Source organism: Hypanus sabinus, chromosome 5, assembly GCF_030144855.1.
Source record: "Hypanus sabinus isolate sHypSab1 chromosome 5, sHypSab1.hap1, whole genome shotgun sequence".
Lineage (NCBI taxonomy): Eukaryota > Metazoa > Chordata > Chondrichthyes > Myliobatiformes > Dasyatidae > Hypanus > Hypanus sabinus.
Window position 1 is genome coordinate 162,767,215 of NC_082710.1, and position 21,374 is coordinate 162,788,588.

General features: G+C 43.4%; 1 protein-coding gene across 1 annotated transcript in view; it reads right to left on the minus strand.

Moving 5' to 3' along the window:
* LOC132394526 (uncharacterized) overlaps window positions 1–20,862 on the minus strand; it is a 31,614-nt gene extending 10,752 nt beyond the window's left edge. Inside the window, exons 1-4 of the mRNA XM_059970801.1 lie at window positions 20,340–20,862; window positions 19,258–19,674; window positions 9,726–9,827; window positions 5,928–5,983 (exon numbers count right to left, since the gene is read on the minus strand). Coding sequence (XP_059826784.1) covers window positions 5,928–5,983; window positions 9,726–9,827; window positions 19,258–19,674; window positions 20,340–20,406 — 642 coding nt within the window. The 5' untranslated portion in view covers window positions 20,407–20,862. The remainder of the gene's footprint in view (window positions 1–5,927; window positions 5,984–9,725; window positions 9,828–19,257; window positions 19,675–20,339) is intronic.
* Between the last annotated feature and the right edge of the window lie 512 nt (window positions 20,863–21,374).

Here is a 21,374-nt window from a genome sequence, read left to right on the forward strand (position 1 = left end):
CTGGCTTGGAGTCCTCTCCAACTCCCTCTCCTCCAGCCGTGGTGATGTACCTTCATCTACTTAAATGTGCCATACCTGCATGCTTGAGAATGAAGTCCAGCAAATCCTTCAAAAGATCGTAAAATTGCTTACTGAAATGAATTTGCATTCAGATGGGTCAATAGCATGTTGCTTCAAGGAAAATTGCAGGCTGCAGCTTGTGGTGAGAGTAATTCAAAAGAGGCATATTTATACGCTTCGTAAGCAGCCCGCAAAACCTCGCCATGGTTCACCAGCAGCGTCTTGCACTAGGCAATAAACTCAACCAGAAAACATGGACCTCCTAAGGGGGAGGTTATTGCAGTCCATGTGCTCACCTCTTACCTATCTGTAGGTATGTTACAAAATTAAGAATATTACAAAACTATCAAAATACCCAGAAATGTAAATGTACTCAGTGGTGGTGGTGGGGGTGGGGTGGACTTTGGGCTGTATTCACTTTTCTGTAGGCTTTTCCATTCAAGGGCACTGGTGTTTCCATTACCAGACTCTGATGCAACCAGTCAATATACTCTGCACTGCACATCTGTAGAAGTTAAAGTCTACCTGTTGCACTGGAGCTCTCGTGCTTCAACCCTTCCTTTCTGAGCATTTAAGGTTGAGTGCTGTGTCAGGGCATGCTTTGATATCTTTGCAGTATTGTTTACCCCATTCCAAATAGGTGACTTGTGAATAATTTGCATTTATGTTGAAAATACAGCAATTTCATGTTAAGTATTAAATATTGGTGAGGACCCTCATGGGACTAGGTTTTAAAATCAAATTAGAATTAAAATCAGAAAATGCTGGAAACACTCAGCAAGTCAGGCAGCATCCGTGGAAAGAGAAGCAGAGCTAAATGTTTCAGGTCAGGGACCCTCGGTAAAAGTGAGACAAGTTAGGTTTAAGTCAGTGAGGATGGGGAAGGAATGCAAAGGACAAAGGGAGAATGTCTGACAGGGTTAGCTCGTGATTGCCATGGTGCTGAGCTGTGCGGTTAACAGATTATTAGCTGCAGTTAGAGAATGAGAAAGAAAGCGAAGAAGGGAACGATGTAAAGGCCATGGAAGTTGAATTTCATACTGAGTCCAAAGCTAAGTTAAAGTGAACCAGCTGTAGTGAACTGATGGGAGAGCAGTTGCATTGCATTGAAACTTAACGACGTAGGAACAAATTGACAGTTCAGGTGCGGCTGCCACAGGTACAGAGAGAGCTTACCTATTTTTGTATTTACTGATTGGTAAGCTCACATTTAACTCAGCACAATATACTGTGTCATTTTTTTGAGGTGAGCTTTATGCACCTTGTAACCTTTGTTTTCTGTGAAGCTGAAGCCGCAGATAACCTTTTCCTTAATGATAACAAGCCTTTGGAGATGGTTATCAATTTCAGGAGAACTAACACCTCTCTATACATGAGCAGCACAGCAATGAAACTGCGCATCGCTGCAAATATGTGCAAGCTCACAGCCTCTCAGCCACGCTATACATCCTCCACACGACACGGTCAAGAAAACTCACCAATGCCTCTACTTTGTGAGGAGGCTGAAGAAAGATGGACCATGCACATCACTACTCAGCCTACGGATGCATAGAGAGAGTATCCTAACATACGACATCAATGCACGGCACAGACACTGCACTGCAGCCGAAAGGAAGGCTCCACAACTGCAAGACAAGCTGCCCAATTCATCACTAGCACCAACTCATCTGCCATCAAGGGCAGAAAGATGCCAGAAAATGGGCAGGAATATCCTGAAGGATCCCTCCCACCGTACTCATGGGCCAGTTGTCCCATTCCTATCAGGGAGGAGGCTACATAGCATACACGGCAGGACCACCAGTCTCTAAAGTAATTTGCTTTCCCCAAGCTGTGAGGCCAAACCTTCACATACTAACCAACCCCCCTACTTTATTATTTCCTGTCAAAGTCACCTTACGTACAGACACTCTTGTGGCTAGTGTTATGTTAAGGACATACAATCAATCAATATATATAAGCTAATGTGTATTTATATTCTTCTATTACTGTGTTTTTTTTCTAACTGTGTGTGTTTTTGTGCTGTGTCAGATCTGGAGCAACAATTATTTTATTGTCCTACACAGGCATGTACTAAGAATGGTGCTAAACAATCTTGAATCTGCTTTTAACCCAGGTGTATATTTTGCAGTATCCACCCCGGCACATTTTCACCTGGCACACTGCTGTGACCACACAGACCACCACAGCTTGCTGCAACCCTCAGTCAGAGTGCATTACGTTAGCTTTATTCCTCATTGAAATCTGAATCTGAATAAAGTGAAATGTGTAGCTTGCCTGGGAGAAGACAGGAGCACCAGGAGGAAATCCAGACAGTCGAGCAGCAAACATACAAAACAGCTTAGAGATGGCAGTGGGAATTGAACTTGACTTCACAGCAGGCACTCTAAAGCATTGTGCTAACCACTATGCTACCATGTCAAGATGATTACACAAGTGACAGCCACAACCAGATTGAGTGTGGCATCTCAACCCTTAGAGAATGAATGTTAATGTCCCTCGTGGGTCAAAACTCTTAACGATAATGGATCAGAAACTTTACCAATCCCATCCACATTTGTATAAGAAAATCATATACAAGTGGTTCCCATCTTTTGTAAGCTGTGGCCTAATACCATGAAGCAAGAGGTCCATAGACCCAAGGTTGGGAACCCCTGATCTAAAGCCTCAATCATGCTTCCTACTACAGCCTGCTTGTGGGAGGTGCAAGTTGTTCACATATTAACTGTGATTAATATCAGTCTCTCCTGACTGATTCCAAAACCTGTGGAGTCACTTTAAGGACTCTACAATTCAAAACCTCAATATTTATTACTTATTTGTTTATTTATTTTTCTTTTTTGTCTATGCACAGTTTGTTGCCTTTTGGTTGTCTGTCTGTCTTTGTTGTTCAGTTCAGTTCAGTTTCAGTTTACTGTCAGTTAGAAACCACAAATGCAATGCAGTTAAAAAATATAACAACGTTCCTCCAGAATGATATCACAAAGCACACAACAAAACAGACTACACTAGAAAATCCACCTAATGTTTGGTATTCCCCAAATCCAGAGTCCGGAAAGGCTGCTGTGTATTAATTTTGCGCTACCATCTTAGCGCGTTCCCCGGAAAGGTGCTCCAAAACCACCAGACAAAACAAGTTTTGTGTTGTTTTTCATTGATTCTATTATGTTTCTTTGCATTTACTATGAATGCCCGCAGGAAAATGAATCTCATGGTAGTATATGGTGACATGTATGTACTTGGGTAATAAATTTACTTTCAACTTTGAACTTCAAAGTGAGGGTAAGAACAAATGTAGAAGCATTGAACTGAGAGTGGATTGGCCAGAAGTTAGGAAGCTGAGAGTAGAGTAAAGGGAAGAAAGTGGAAGAAGCCAATGGTGGGAGAACTGTTCTTACTAATTTACTTAAAGAATATGTACTTAGGAACAAGTACAATGTCACGATTTTCAGGTGATATCAAATTAGTGGGTGGCAGGGTGCAGATAGATCTCAATCAAAGGAGAAGTACGGCACACCTTCCCTCCGCTAGCCTGCAGATCACCCTTGAGCAAGCTGTAGCAGCTACTTAGCTGCCCGGATCAGAGTCACATGAAGCCATGGGATCAGGTGGTGGATGGTCGTATGACCAGCTGGTGCACATCGCAAGTCCTGGTTATGTGACCTCTGACGCCAGGCGGACAATCTCTGAAGATTATTGATAATGGCTGGGTTCACCCTCTTATCAAGACACTGAATGGAAGAAGGAAATGGCTAACACCTTCTGTTGAAAAATTTGCCAAAAACAATCACGGTCATGAATAAGACCATGATTTCCCGTGTCAATACAATATAGCACATAGTGAAGATAATAACGAGCAAATTAGAGGGAATGGCTAATATTACGGAAAATCTTAATATAAGACAATGTTCCAGCAACATACACAAAATGCTGGTGGAACGCAGCAGGCCAGGCTGCATCTATATGAAGAAGTACAGTCGACGTTTCGGGCCAAGACCCTTCATCAGGACTAACTGAAAGAGGAGATAGTAAGAGATTTGAAAGTGGGAGGCGGAGGGGGAGATCCGAAGTGATAGGAAGGACAATATTCGGTATGAATACAGGACAAGTGGTGGGGAATGAGCTTTAACAAAGAGCAATGAAGTGATGGCCTTTGGAAGTAAATTGGAAACATCAGCTACACTTTGAATGGGACAGAAGAGAAAAGAGATCAGATATACTGGTAAAGTGAAGACTAAAAACAACACTAAAACAACAAGCTGTATTTCTGTCCCCGGACGTAAAAGTTAATGTCAGTCAAGTTATCTTAAACTTTTCACAAGATTGTATTCAGTTTGCACTGGCCTGGGCTGCATGTTTTTTTTAAAGGGCAGGAGCACTGGAGAACGTACTAATTATTTACATAAAAAAGGGAGCCAGAACAAATAGACAGGAAAAGACTAGAGTGAGGATAATTTCTATTGGAGAAGAGAAGTCAGGTGGAATGGATGGATGTGGAGACACTGCAGACCACGTGGGCTGAATGGGGAGGTTGGAGATAGGGAGAAACACTGCAGACCAGGTGGGCTGAATGGGGAGGTTGGAGATGGGGAGAAACACTGCAGACCATGTGGGCAGAATGGGGAGGTTGGAGATGGGGAGAAACACTGCAGACCACGTGGGCATAATGGGGAGGCTGGCGATGGGGAGAAACACCGCAGACCACATGGACAGAATGGGGAGGCTGGCGATGGGGAGAAACACTGCAGACCATGTGGGCAGAATGGGGAGGTTGGAGATGGGGAGAAACACTGCAGACCACGTGGGCAGAATGGGGAGGTTGGAGATGGGGAGAAACACTGCAGACCAGGTGGGCTGAATGGGAATGTTGGAGATGGGGAGAAACACTGCAGACCACGTGGGCAGAATGGGGAGGTTGGAGATGGGGAGAAACACTGCAGACCACGTGGGCTGAATGGGGAGGTTGGAGATGGGGAGAAACACTGCAGACCACGTGGGCAGAATGGGGAGGCTGGAGATGGGGAGAAACACTGCAGACCACATGGGCTGAATGGCTGTTTCTACACTGAATCAGTTCCTGTACTTTCATTTTGATAGTTACCTGTCACAGGAAATAATCTGGGATTAAAAAACAAAGCACGAAAATAAATGTGATCATGAAACAAATGTAATTATAAACCATGTGGGATGATTATTTTTCTTACTGAAAAACAAGACATCAGAACACATTGATGAAGAATCATTAACATACCGGTAAATTTTATTTCTCTCTCCACTGGCACTGCCTTACCTGCTGAGCATTTCCAGTGTTCTTTTGTATTTATTTCACACTTTCAACTTTCACACTATTTTGCTTTTGGTCTTTCTCATCGTTAAGCTCTTGAGATCCTGATATCTGGTTGCATTGCATAAAAATGAAAAATGAAAAACACTCTTCCCTTCTGTGGTGAGCAGTCTGACTCACTTCCATTCTGGAGTCATCTACATTCAAAGGGCATTGCTTCATTACGCCAGTCCTGCCAAAGGGTTTCAGCCGGAAACATCGACTGTACTCTTTCCCATAAATGCTGCCTGGCCTGCTGAGCTCCTCCAGCATTTTGTGTGCCGCTACATTACGTATTCTTAGTTAGTTTATTTGCCGCTAATTGCTGTATTACACTTTTTTCTTCTCAAGTTAATTCTATAAGAAAACTCACCTATCTAATCACACCCAATCTTTTCTGGCATATTCTTCTCCTTACTCTCTGTCAATCAACATACAGAGTCTATACATAAGAACATGGAGCAGCCAGGAACTGAGTTTGTACTTCTACAAGATTTGGAAAAGATTTGAATAATTTTCCAAGTTTTAGGCAGACTATTTCACTCACCCAATGATCCTGTGTAGTGGCTTGCTCTTCCTTTTTTTGCCGAGATCCTTTACAAACTGAGGAGGAAAACCACTGTTAATCTTCAGAATCAGGTTTCACATCACCGGCATGTGTTGTGAAATTTGTTTAACTTTATGGCAGCAGTACAATGAAATACATGATAAATAAATACAGGGAAAATATGGAGTTACATTAAGTATATGTGCTGTCCATTGACTAGTTAGAATAAATAGTGCAAAATTACAGAAAGAAAAAAAGTAGAGAGGTACTGGGTTCAATGTCCACTTAGAAATCGGATGGCAAATCCTGAATCATTGAGTGTGTGCCTTCAGGCTTCTGTACCTCCTTCCCAATGGTAACAATGCGAAGAGGGCATGTTGTGGATGGTGGGATCCTTAATGATGGATGCCTTCCCAAGGCACCGCTTGTTGAAGATGTCTTGGATACTACGGAGGCTGGTACCCGTGATAGAGCTGACTAATCTTACAAGTTTCTGCAACTTATTTCTATATTCTGCGGAATTTCCCCCCCCCCCCCAAAACCAGATGGTGATGCAGCCAGTCACAATGCTCTCCACAGTACACTTGTACAGGTTTTCAAGTGTTTTAATTGACAAATCAAATCTCCACGAACTCCTAATGAAATATGCCACTCTCTTGCCTTCTTTGTAGCTGCATCAAAACGTTTCAGGTCAGGTCTTCAGAGATGCCTAAACAGGTAGCTAAGGGAGTTTGTAAAGATATTAATTGTATGAATATGTAAAAGATACCTGCTAAAATCCAAAATCTGAGATGCAAAGGGAAACGTAGAAAACCTACAGCACAATCCAGGCCCTTTGGCCCACAAAGCTATGCTGAACATGTACTTACTTTAGAAATTACCCATAGTCCTCTATTTTTCTAAGCTTCGTGTACCTATTCAAGAGTCTCTTCAAAGACCCTATCATACCTGCGAACACCACCGCTGCTGGCAGCCCATTCCACACACTCACCACTCTCTGCGTAAAAAAAATTACCCCTGACATCTCCTCTGTACCTGCTTCCAAGCACCTTAAAACTGTGTCCTCTCATGTTAGCCATTTCAGCCCTGACTATCCACACAATCAATGCCTCTCATCATCTTATACACCTCTATCAGGTCACCTCACATCCTTCATCGCTGCAAGGAGAAAAGGCCAAGTTCACTCAACCAAAGTTGAGAGTTCTTGTGTAGAACACCTTAAAGGTCAACTTGCAGGTTGAGTCAGTGGTGAGGAAGGCAAACACATTGTTCACATTCAGTTCAAAAGCTCTAGAAGACAAGAGCAGGGATGTGATGCTGAAGCTTTATAAGACACTGAGAGGCCTCACCTTGAGTATTGCAAATATATTTTGTCTCCTCATCTAAGAAAAGATGTGCTGGCATTGGAGAGGGTTCAGAGGAGGTTCAAAAGGATGATTCCAGGAATGAAACGGTTATCATATGAGGAACGTTTGATGTTTCTGGGTCTGTAATCACTGGAATTTAGAAAGATGAGGGGGGTTTTCATTGAAACCTTTCGAACGTTGAAAGGCCTAAGCAGAGTAGATGTGGAAAGGATGCTTCCCGTGGTGGTGGAGTCTCAGGATTGAGGGGCTTCCATTTAAAACAGAAATGCCAAGAAATATTTTTAGCCAAAGGGTGGTGAATCTATGGAATTTGTTGCCACAGATTGCCGTGGAGGCCATCGTTGGGTGTATTTAAAGCAGAGCTTGATATGCTCTTGATTGGACATGGCACCAAAGGTTATGCGGAGAAAGCCGGGGACTGGGGTTGAGGAGGGGGGAAAGGATCAGCCTTGATTGAATGCCAGAGCAGACTCGATGGGCCAAATGGCCTAATTCTGCCCCAATATCTTATGGTTTTATAGTCTAAAATGCCATTAAAGAGGCAGTTTAACAAGAATAGGAGTTCATGGACGGGAGGTAGCCAAACTAAGCCAAGGAAATTGGAGGGCGGGAGGAAGTGGGCGAGAGAGCAGACGGAACAGTGACTAAACAAACAGTGCAAATGGCAGCAGGAAATTTCAATGTGGTGTTGACATTTGAAGTGAGTAAGTGAATCTGTGGCACTTGGATGTAACTTTCAGGAAGTGTAAGCTCATGCACTCCGGGTTCCGAGTAAGATCGATTGGAGTGCTTTCTAAATAACAAGAAGCTACACCGCCTGATATAGCTCTAATTCAGTTCCAGGAACTATACCTCAGCAATGAAAAACTGGCCTTGGAGTGGAGTTCTCCTCACATGGAAGACACTATGACAAATAAACCCTTAATTATAGGAGAGAGTTGGTGGATACTCATTTTGTGTTTAAAGAATGTGATAGTTTCTTTTCCCAGTACAATGTGATGCCAAAAAGGGAACGCTTCTGACTGACACAGTCCAGGCTGTGGTGGCACGTGCACTGGAGCTTTGGTGTGGCCAACGTAAAGCTCAGTGAGCAAGGACTTCAGCGAGGGCTCTTTCCATCACCAAGCCCCTCAAGCAGTGAAAGGGGAACCAGATGAGGGAAAGTGGCGTAATGGTTGTTTGTGTTTCTCTTTTAAGTTTACCAGCCGCGGATGTTAACGTTTCACTTCTGCTGTGTTTCTTCCTTTAGATATTTTAAAATTATGAATAAAGTCTATATCTGAAATAAAAATAAATAATATGAATAATTTCTCCTATTTCTTCTGGGATGCATTGAGATGGATGGATATGGGGTGGGATCAGAATGCCGACCAATGCAAGAGGGTATCTTTAAAACTTGAGCTCAAGCATATTTCAAGCTGATGCCAGAAAATGTACTTTCACACGTGCGAGATGGAGAAACTGAACTCTGTATCCAAATTCTGTGGATGTTTGAACATCAATTGAATTCTCATCTACAACAACGAAAATTAGATGAAGTTCAGGTATAGATTAGTCACAAGTTAATTGGAAGGGGTTAGTGGACCTTCCTCCTCTCCAATCCCTGTGCTGGAGCTCACACCCACACAATCATCTCACTGAGTGCTTAAATGGCAACTCTGGTGTGATGTAATACATTAGTTGAAAAGTGACTATGGGAAATACACTCAGTAAACACTTTAACAGGTTACTAAATAACTCAATAGGATGGCTACCGTCGCTGTAGCACATCCACTTCAATGTTTGATACGTTGTGTGGACAGAGATGCTCTTCTGCACATCTCTGTAGTAACGCATGGTTCTTTGATTTACAGTCGCCTTCCTGTCAGCTTGAACCAGTCTGCCCATTCTCCTCTGACCTCTCTCATTAACAAGGCATTCTCACACACAGAACCACCACTCACTGGATTTTTTTTATGTTTCTTGTAGCATTCTCTGTAAACTCCAGAGACTACAGAGTGTGAGAATCCTGGGAGATCAGCAGATTCTGAGATACTCAAACCTGGACCAACAATCATTCCACGGTCAAAGCCACTTAGATCATATATCTTCCCCGTTCTGATGCTTGGTCGGAACTACAGCTGAACTTCTAGATCATGCTTGTTTGCTTTTATACGTCGAGTTGCAGCCACATGATTGGCCAACTAGATATTTGCAGGAATGAGCAGCTGTACAGGTGTATATATTAAAGTGGTCAATGAGTCTATTTTTCTAATGAATAGTCATCAGGAAAAGTTAGATATTATTTTCAATGAAGCAATAATTCTTACTCACTTTTGAGATATGAAAAATAGCATTTAAGATTAACACTCAGGGTTAATTATATTCATGAAAATCAATCCAAAGACAGACACATCACATTTCGAGTTACCTGAGATTACATCATGCTTACCTCTTCGTGTTTTCACAACGAGGCACAAGATGATGACAGCAGCAGCGAGTACAACGGGTGGTATAATGACTTCATTCTTTATCACTGGGAGCCTGTCTGTAGCTGTGGACAAGAGCAGAAGGAACCATCACAACAGTAGTTTTGTGGTGCCCTGAGCCATCATGTCCATTCAATATCTTGACTGATGACCCACCTTAACTCACTCACTCCTCCACCCCATATCTCTTACTCCTGGGTTTCCAAATAACTTTCAGCCTCACCTCTGAATGTTGCTCATTGACTGAGGTTTTAATCCTTTGAGAGGGAGCCAAAGGTTCACAAAACAAAGAATGGGGAAATTCTCCTTGATGTTAATCCTAAACTATGACCACTCCGCACCCCGAAGCTATGTCCCATCCTCAAATGCAAGCTATTTGGTTCTATTTTTCTCTTCATCCTCAAAGCAAGCCCACATTGAAGGAACAAAACACATTTTGGAGGATGGCTCTGCACAACACCTTTACTGAGTCTGAAAGGGTGATCTTGAGCTTCGAATTGTCTGCCACATCAGTCCTCCAACCCAATCATACTTTTCATTTTTTCTTCTACACTGCTCCAATGAAGGAAGACTATATCAGGAATTCGACCCCCTGGGATTTAATATCGAATTCAACAATCTCAGATAATCAGGCTCTCTCTCCATTTGGTGTGAGAACTGATCAGTTCCGATGGAAGGTCAGCAACCATCAGACCTTTTCCCTCCACAGGTACTGTCTGACCGGTTGGGTATTTTCAATAGCTACAGTGCTTTTAACTCACTACACCAGAGTAAGAATCAGGGTTATTTTCACTGAATGGCACAAAGACAAAATTACTATAAATTACAAAATAAACCAGCATTGTATTTCTGGTAACGTTCCTTTCTTACCTCCCTCTATGTGCAGCTCCTACAGATAGAACAACTGTTATTAGCAAACCAGGATCTCCTCACAGTCCACAAACACTCCCTGTTTTTTCTGCACTTCTCCCCTCTTCTGCAACTTAAAACACAACATGTTTAGAGCTTTACTTTGATGAAAGGCTACGGACCTGAAATATTCTTTGTGTCTTGCTCTATTGATGCAGACTGCCCTGATAAGCATTTTCTGTTCTCTGTCAATTTGCCAGTCCTTTATTGCACTTCCTTCAATGTAACTTGTCCTTAAGGAGACCAAGAGCACAACTGAGATCTGTATGTTTGTGGCAAGTCTCTTTCATTCTCCCTCAGTTCTCATGCAAAGTACTTGTCCCAAAACTTTGACAAATCCTTTATCCCACTTATGCTGCCTGACCCAAGGTTTCCCCAATTGTTTTCTTTTTGCAACAGACTCCAGCATCTGATGACTTGAATATTGATTTCTTCTCCCGGTAAAAACACTCCCTCCTGTTCCCCTCTTCTTATATTCACCACTTTTGCCCCTTACTTCTTCTCACCTGCCGATCATCTCCTCCTGGGTCCCCTTCTCCTTCCCTTTCTCCTATGGTCCACACTCTTCTCCTCTCAGATTCCTTCATCTCCAACCCTTTACCTGACCCACCCACCTGGCTTCACCTATCACCTTCTAGCTAGTACCCCTTCCATTTCTCCCTTCTTATTCTTTCATCTTCCCCCTTCCTTTCTAGACCTGAAGAAGGATCTCAGCCCAAAGCATCAAATATTTGTTAATTTCCATAGATGCTGCCTGACCTGCTGAGTTTCTCTCCCATTCTGTGTGTGTTGCTTTGGAGTTCCAGCATCTGCAGATTTTTTCATATTTGTGACCTGCAGTCTTTTGTGCCTCTGTCATTTTTGTACTCCTCACCCTTACAACACAGAGCAACATCCTCATTGTCTCTCTAGTTGGTTCTTGTACCTGCACATTCACATTTTAGTAATTGACTTACAAGGACACCCAAAGCATTAATACTTCATACCTTCCCTCCATTTAAGAGAAATCTGTTGTCAGGTATAGCAATTTGAGGCTGAAAGAAGCTGCAAAGTTGTGAACTCTGTCAGTCCACCACAAAATCCAGGCTCTCCTCCTTTGACTTTGCCCTGGGAAAGCACTTAGCACAATCAACAACCTCTGCCACTCTGGTCACTTTCCTACATCTTACCCCCAACGTTAAACAACATAAAATGACTGATAGCACTGACACAAAAAAAGACTATAGGACGTCCCAATTATAGTACTGATGACAAGAGCTACACGTGGCTTTATCAAGCTCCCTGCTTTGAGTACAACTGGCACCTACCAGGCCATGTGAAAAATTGCCAAGGTTCCAAAAAGTAGGAGAAATCCAATCGTCCTCATTACTGACCAGTCTTTGCTCACCCACCGCAGGAAGCTCACCTTGCTCATGCTACCAAGACACACTTGCTCACCCATAATGTCCTGATGCATGGGAGGTTTGAATGTCACCAGGTCTACTCCATTCAAGACCTTGACACAGGCTTGGTACCAAAGGAAGGACCAAGCTGAATTCTGGAGGTAAGCCAAAAGCAATTGCTATTGACATTGACAAACAAGAGAAAATCTGCAGATGCCAGAGATCTGAGCAACACACAAAATGCTGGAGGAGCTCAGCAGGCCAGGCAGCATCTATGGGAAAGAGTACAGTCAACGTTTCTGGCCGAGACCCTTCACTGTGTTGCTGTTAACACTGAGGCAGCATTGTTCCAAGTCAGCAACTCAAAGAGCCAAGAGTGATAAATAGAAACGTAAAGGTGTAAAAGGAGTGAGATTTTCAACAAAAGCGAATCTAAACATCGACACTTGACATTCAAGATCAGTAAACATCTGAGTCCCCCGCCACCAACATCCTGTGAGTATACCTCACTGGAACTAATCACATAGTTTTGTGGCTGCACACATATGTAAGAGGCCTGGTAATCATCAGAGTGTGACTCAACTCTTCACGCCTTATTCAGGAGAGAGATATATGTGAAATACTTTCCACTTGCATGGATGAAGGAAGTACTCAATAATCCAGAGTAACTCAGTCCACCTAACTCCCGAAACACTGACACTGACATCACACTGTATAAACATCTGCATACACACTGGGATCACACTGTATAAACATATGCATACACACTGACATCACACTGTATAAACACCTGCCTAGACACTGACATCACACTGTATAAACACCTGCCTAGACACTGACATCACACTGTATAAACATCTGAATACACTGGCATCACACTGTATAAACATCTGCATACACACTGGGATCACACTGTATAAACATCTGCCCAGACACGGACATCACACTGTATAAACACCTGCCTAGACACTGACATCACACTGTACAAACATCCGCCCAGACACTGACATCACTGTATGAACATTTGCCTAGACACTGACATCACACTGTATAAACATCTGCCCAGACACTGGCATCACACTGTATAAACATCTGCCTAGACACTGACATCACACTGTATAAACATCTGAATACACACTGACATCACACTGTATAAACATCTGAATACACACTGACATCACACTGTATAAACATCTGCCCAGACACTGGCATCACACTGTATAAACATCTGCCTAGACACTGACATCACACTGTATAAACATCTGCTTGCACACTGACATCACACTGCATAAACATCTGTCCAGACACTGACATCACACTGCATAAACATCTGTCCAGACATTGGCATCACACTGTATAAACATCTGCTTGCACACTGACATCACACTGCATAAACATCTGCCCAGACACTGGCATCGCACTGTTTAAACATCTGCCTAGACACTAACATCACACTTTTTAAACATCTGCCTAGACACTAACTTAATTTCAGTGCGAACCATCTGCTGAATTGTTATTGCTGAGTCTATTCCTATTCCCTCTCCAAATCCCAGGCTTCTTCCACCAGGAAGGACAAGGATACTATACAGATGTAGGAGAATACTTGCATGCTCCACGCACCCCCACCCCACCTCCCAAATTCAAACAACATTCTAACACAGAAGTACATCACCATTACTTCAACTTTGCTGGGTCAAGTCCCGGAAACCCCTATCCAGCAGCATTGTGAGAGCACCTTCACCTTCACCACAAGGACTATAGTGATTCAAGAAGGGAACGCACCACCCCTTTCTCAAGGAACATTAGTGATGGCCAGTAACTAAACATTATTTCAATGACATTTGCCCCTCCAGATGCTGAGGTGATGATTTATTTTTGAAAGGCTGAACTTTGAGCACCGTTGACACAAGAACATAAGAAATTGTAGCAGGAGGAGGCCATCTGGCCCATCGAGCCTGCTCCACTATTCAATAAGATCAGGACTGATCTGGCCACGGGCTCATTTCCACCTACCTGTCTTTTCCTCATAACCTTTAATTCCCCTTCTATGCAAAAATCTGTCCAACCTTGTCTTAAATATATTTACTGAGGTAGCCTCCACTACTTCATTGGGCGGAGAATTCCACAGATCCACCACTCTCTGGGAAAAGCAGTTTCTCTTCATCTCCATCCTAAAACTACTCCCCCAGATCTTGAGGCTATGTCCCCTAGTTCTAGTTTAACCCACAAGTGGAAAGAACATTCCTGCTTCTATCTTTTCTATCCCTCTTTCATAATTTTATATGCTTCTATAAGATCTCCTCTCATTATTCTGAATTCCAGCAAGTACAATCCTAGGCGACTCAATCTCTCCTCATTGTCTAACCCCCTCATCTCTGGAATCAACCTGGCGAACCTCCTTTGCACTGCCTCCAAAGCCAGTATATCATTCCTCAAGTAAGAGACCAGAAATGCACACAGTACTCCAGGTTCAACGTCACCAATACCCTGTACAGTTGCAGCATAACCCTGCTCTTAAATTCAATCCCTCCAGCAATGGAGGCCAACATTCCATTTGCCTTCTTGATAGCCTGCTGCACCTGCAAACCATCCTTTTGTAACTCATGCACAAGCACTCCCAAGTCCCTCTGCACTGCAGCATGCTGCAATAATTTTACCATTGAAATGATAATCTGCTCTTTCATTTTTCCTTCCAAAGTGGATGAACTCACGTTTACTAACATGTTACTGAACCTACAAGGGAACATGTTATCTTAGATCTGGTCCTGTGCAATGAGACAAGTAAAACTTGTGATCTTGTAGTCAGGGATCCTCTTGGAAAGAGTGATCACAGTATGATTGACTTTCTCATACAAATGGAGGGTGCAATAGTTAAATCTAAAACCAGTGTATTCTGCCTACAATGGGATGAGGGAGGATTTGGCTAGTGTGGACTGAGAACACAGGCTATGTGGTGGGATGGTTGAGGAACAGTGGAAGATTTTCAAAGAGACTTTTTCACAGTGCTCAACAAAAATATATTCCAGTTAAAAGCAAGGACTGTAAGAGTGGGGAGAGCCAGCTAGGATAACTAAGGAAATAAAAGAAGGCATCAAACTAAAAGCTTGTGCATGCATGCAAAGTCACCAAGAGTAGGGGGAAACTGGAAGCAACCAAGTACCACTAAGCAAGCAATAGTGAAAGGGAAGATAGATTATGAAAGTAAACGAGCACAAAATATTAAAATGGATAATAGAAGTTTTTATAATTATATAAAGTGGAAAAGGGTGGCTAAAGTGAACGTAGGTCCTTTGGAGGATGAGAAGGGGGAATCGGGCAATGAGGAAATGGCAGAGTCTTTGAATGACTATTTTGTGTCAGTCTTCACAATGGAGGACACATTTAACATGCCAAAGAGAGATGTTATGGTTGCAATGGGAGGTGAGGGCCTCGATACAATAGCTATCACTAAAGAGGTAGTGCTGAGTAAACTTGTGGGCCTGAAGGTAGATAAGTCCCCTGGTCCTGATGGAATGCATCCCAGAGCACTGAAAGAAATGGCAGAAGTTATAACAGAGACTTTGGTGATAATTTACCAAAATTCTCTGGAGTCAGGGCAGGTTCTGGTAGTTTGGAAGAAGATGAATATCACACCACTGTTCAAAAAATAATGTAAGCAAAAGACAGGTAACAAAAGGCCAGTTAATTTAACATCTGCAGTTGGGAAAATGCTTGAAGCTATCATTAAAGAAGAAATAGTAAAGCTTCTGGAAAGAAATGGATCCATCAGGCAGATGCACCATGGATTCAGCAAAGGCAGGTCCTGTTTGACATACTTACTGGAATTCTTTGAGGATATAAGGAGCACAGTGGATAGAGGGAAACAGATGGATGTTACCTACTTGGATTTCCAGAAGGCATTTGAAAAGGTGCTACAAAAATGATTTATCCGTAAGATAAGGATGCATAGACGTGGGGGTGATGTATTAGCATGGATAGAGGATTGGTTAACTAATAGAATGCAAAGAGTTGGTATACATGGGTGTTACTCTCATTGGCAATCATTGGAGAGCTGTGTGCCTCAGGGGTTGCTGCTGGGCCCACTACTGTTCACGGTATATAGTAGTGAACTGGAAGAGGGGACTGAATGTAGTGTATCTAATTTTGCTGATGACACTGAATTGAGTGGAAAAGCGAGTTGTGCAGAATCTGCAGAGAGATACAGGTAGGTTAAGTGAGTGGGTAAGGGCCAGGCAGATGGAGTATTATGTTGGTAAATATTAGTCATCCACCTTGGATGGAAAAATGGAAGATCAGTTATTTAAATGTTAAAATATTGCCGCATGCTGATGTGCAGAGGGACTTGGGAGTGCTTGTTCACAAAAGGTTGGTTTGCAGATGCAGCAGGCTATCAAGAAGGCAAATGGGGTATTGACCTTCATTGTTAGAGGGATTGAATTTAAGAGCAAGAAGGTTATGCTGCAACTGTACAGGGCAACTGTACTGGTGAGCCCACACTTAGAGTACTATGCATGCACTTCTGATCTCCTTACTTCTTCTTCTTCTTCAAGTGCCTTGCACAATCATGGACACGCAGCGTCAATGATATCTCGCACACTTAGATCTGTTAGTTCTTTCACAGAGTCCATAGAATTTCTTCTTTGTCTTCCTCTTCAGCGTTTCCCAGGCATACGGCCTTGTAACGTAAAGCATTCTATTTCTCCCTTCTGATGACATGGCCCAGGAATTTAAGTTTCCTCTCATTTAATGTTCTCATTAATGATATTTTTATATGTGCACGTTGGAGTACTGTCTCATTAGTTACCCTATCTCTATATCATATTTTCAGCGTTCTTCTAAGAAACCACATTTCTGTTGCTTCTACGAGGAAAGCTGCAGATGCTGGAAATTCAAACACCACACACAAAAGGCCAAGCAGCATCTATAGATCATCTTCGACGAAGTGTCTCGGTCCGAAACGTCAACAGTGCTTCTCTCTATAGATGCTGCCTAGCCTGCTGTGTTCCACCAGCATTTTGTGTGTGTTGTTTTCTGTTGCTTCTAATTTTCTTTGGAGTTCTGGTGTCATAGTCCATGTTTCTGAAACATACATCAAGATTGACCAGATGTAACATTTCAGTAGCCTAAGCATTTGGTGCTATATAAATGTGTCTGTTGAGAAAAATGGGTTTCATTTTTTGGAAGTTGGTTTTGGCAATGGCAAATCTTCTTTTTATTTCTACTTTAGTTTAGCATCTTGTGATATAAAGCTACCAAGTTAATTAAAGTTGGTCTTTTGTTCAATCTCTTGGTTACCAATGTACAATTGGCAGTTGGGAGTATTCTGCTGTTTTGATATTACCATACATTTGGATTTTTTACAGTTGATTGTTAGACCAAAATCTGCACTTGTTTGTACTACTTTGTCTAGGAGGATTTGTGGGTCTTCTGCAGCACTTGCTATCAGGGTGCTATCGTCTGCATATCTTATATTGTTGATGTTAACACCGCCAATTTTTATCCCATCTAGGTCTTCTATTTCTCTGAGAATCATTTCACTATAGATATTAAATAATTATGGTGAGGCAATGCATCCCTGTCTAACTCCTCTTTAAATTTTAGTCCAACTGCTTATATTATCATCAATTTTTACCGCCACCATTTTGTTCCAATATAAATTTTGAAGCAGTTGTTGGTCCCTTCCATCAATTTTTAGTTTAGCGAGAATTTGGAATAATCTTTCATGTTGCACTTTGTTGAATGCTTTAGTGAAATCAATAAAACATTAAAAGACATCATTTTGATATTCAATTGCCCTTTCTGAAAGCATTCGTACTATGAAAATTGTGTTCCTAGTTCCTCTATCCTCAATAAACCCATATAGCAGTTTAGAAGTTTCTGGCCTTAACTTGTTTATAATTTGACTCAGAACAATTCTCAACAAAATCTTTATAACGTGACTCATAAGACTGATGGTTCTATAATCTCTGCAGTCAAGAGTTCCAGGAATTTTAGGCAGTTATAAATACTGATTTCAAGAGATCGTCAGGCAATACACCAGACTCATATATGCCATTAAACAGTTCAAAAAGAATATCTATGCCCAGACCTTCTTGGGCTTGTGTCATTTCCACTAATATTTCATCAGGTCCAGTGGCTTTATCATGTTTCATGCTTTTCATTGCTTTAGTTATTTCTTCTTTGGTAATAGGAATCATACCCTAGACTAGACGTCGCCCAAGCTTTGCTGTTGTTGTACAAAGACAATCCTCCACCAAAGCTTGGAATCCATCTCCCTGCTGTCGGAGACATCAGTGTTTTTAGGTGACACCACCGTCATTGGTCTGGCTATTTTTCTGGAGCCAAACATTCGCCATAGACAGAGCTCCTTCAGCGAGACAGGGTGCACCCGGACCTAAGCCCTATGTGAAGGCAGAGTTGTCTTGGGTGGGAGAAGCTATATAATCGCTATTGGCATTTCGTGATATTTAATCAGGACCCCATACACCCCCTCCTTACTTGAGGAAGGCTTTGGAGATGGTGCAGAGGATGTTCGCTGGTTCGATTCCAGCGATGGAGGGTTTAGACTATGAGGAGGTATTGAGTTGCTTGGGACTGTACTCATTGGAATTCAGAAGGATGAGAGGAGATCTTATAGAAACATATAAAATTATGAAAGGGGTAGATTTGATAGAGGCAGGAAAGTTGTGTCCACTGGTAGGTGAGACTAGAACTAGCGCACATTGCCTCAAGATATGGGGGGGGGGAGTAGAATGGAGATTAGGAGAATCTGTTTTTCCCAGTTAGTGGTGAATCTGTGGCATTCTCTGCTCAATGAAGCAGTGGAGGCTACCTCAGTAAATATATTTAAGACAAGGTTGGATAGATTTTTGCAAAGTGAGGGAATTAAAGGTTATGGGGGAAAGGCAGGTAGGTGGAGATGAGTCCATGACCAGATCAGCCATGATCTTATTGAATGACCGGCCAGATGGCCAACTCCTGCTCCTATTTCTTAAGTTCTATGTCTTACGCACTCTTTAAGACTATTCATCCCCAGGCCAACCCTGACCTCACTTCATCACAGAGAACGTGTTTGCCCTCTGATCAATGCTCCTCAACCTAAAACTTTAACTTTCGTTTCTTTTTCTACTGAAGCTGCTGATCTTTTAGTTGTTTCCAGCAACTTCTGTGTTTACAAATCCCCTCCCACAGGAAAGGTACCTACCCGCTGTAATCCCAGCGTTGGTCCCACTCCGACTGTCGATTGCGATTTCAGTGGCAGATCGGACCTCTAACGTTAAGTTTCCCTTCTCCGTCCCCGTAGAGTGGCTGATGGATAATTCATAAATCCCACTGTCGTTGATCTGCAGGTCTGTCAGTAACAGTGAAGCGTTCTCCGGGAAAAGCAGCGCCCGGTGTTTATACGGTTCAGAGACAGTGATGTGCGTTCTACCGTCATTGAGGTGACATTCTTGCCCCGAGAAGCAGGTATATTCTACACATACACTCGCGTTCCCGCCTCTGGTCCATGTGATCCGCAGATACCCGTGTGGGTCCGGGACTGTGTAAGAGACGGGCAGGAGCACGGACTGGCCGACGGTTCCATTCACTCTGTCCTGATGCACTTTCAGTGTGAGAGCGGCTGAAGGTGGAGATGGGAATTGTTGTAATATTAAGTGTCGACATTTAAACAATAAACACAAGCATTCTTGGGGCTGTAGAGTGTAAATAACTGAAATAAACCCTGCCCGTGTTTTACACATGTCACCCCCGCGCGGTGTTCTTGGCCCCATAACGGGATTCTTCTGATCCCCGGGCCAGAGAGGCCAAGCTGATCCCCAACATCAGCCCGAGCCCGGGCCATTCACAGTTAACAGCCCACCGGTCCCCGGGGAAGGGCCGACCCGCGCGGTAGTCCTGTACCTTCCCGTCACCCGTTATACACTGACTGGTGGACAGCGCCGGGGTTGCGTGGTCGTGGAACAGATGCGGGTCCGTTCCGGGACAACCAGCTCCCGTCCTACCTCGGAATCATCCCGAGCAGTTCTGATTTGGACAGTTGTGAATCTGATTCGAATCAGTCAACTCAAGAGGCCAGTCGGTCCATCAAGCCGCAACGGGCTCTTTAAAAGATCAATCACGCCGGGATCGCCAGTCACTCTTTCCTATAGACTTGTTATACTATTTACACAAAGTCCGAACATGAACGAGCTTTGCACCCGCGGGAGTTACTGAACCGACGCATTATTCCATTTAATTCATCTACATCCCAAGTCAACACCACGACACAGAACCCCGGTAACTCACCGGTAACAGCGGAGAGGTAAGTGAAAAGGCAGAGACCGCACACTCCAGGAGCCTCTGCAAAGTGCATGGTGCAGCGGCCTGTGTTAAACTGTTGAGAGATGTTGAGTTCACGGAGCGAATGTTCAGCCGCTGTCTGTGCGGAGTTATCCACAGCGATGTCATCCAGTCTCGGGTCCCGGGAGCGGGCGAGATTCCAGCCTCAACAACCCTCTGATTCACGGATGCTCATTGTTTTAATCTGTGGGGAGTGACTTTGGCTTCCTGCAGCTTGCGGACCCCACACCGCAACTTCAGCCGAATGGTGGAAGCGATCATTTAACTCGCTCTCACGGCGTCTCTTATCTGCCCGATCTCGGAACGGAAGTACGTTGGCGCTGATTGTAACGAAGACAAAATTTCCCTTCGGGTGTCCTGCACGGTGGTTTCTGATCGATGACCGGCAGTGGGTCCAAGGGGAAGTGGTCGGGAGCGGAGGGAAAGGAGGGTCTGTGGGGTCCAGGGGACGGTGGTCAGAGTCAGGCAGCGGTGGCGGCTGTGAGTTGTACTGAGTATTCCACTGGCCGAGCCAGGTCATCACCCCGGACAGTTCACCAAGCCAGTTTCGCACGACAGAGAAGTCATGTTTTAATGTTAAATGTAAGCAAAGCGACATTGACCATTCTTCTCCGCGCCGAATTCGTCTCCTACTTCATTCTCTAAGTGTGAAATTATACCCCGTGGAGCAAATCCAAGTTTAGTCTTCCGGGGCACTTTGGGTAGTCGCTCCCAGCATTACTGGTTAGAATGGACAAATCTCTGTTGCCGCATTTGCTATCCCTTCTAGGAAATCTTAAGGAAAATTGGTGGAATATAGGTTAAAGTCGTAAGTGTATGATCAGAGGGGTCACCATGAATTCCCTTCCCAATGGCGGGGGTGAGAAGAGAGCATAGCTTGGGTGGTACCAATCGCTGATGATTGATGCAACTTTCTTGTGATGGTGCTCCTTGTAGGTGTGCCCCTTGGTGGGAAGGGCTTTGCCTGTGATGGACTGGGCT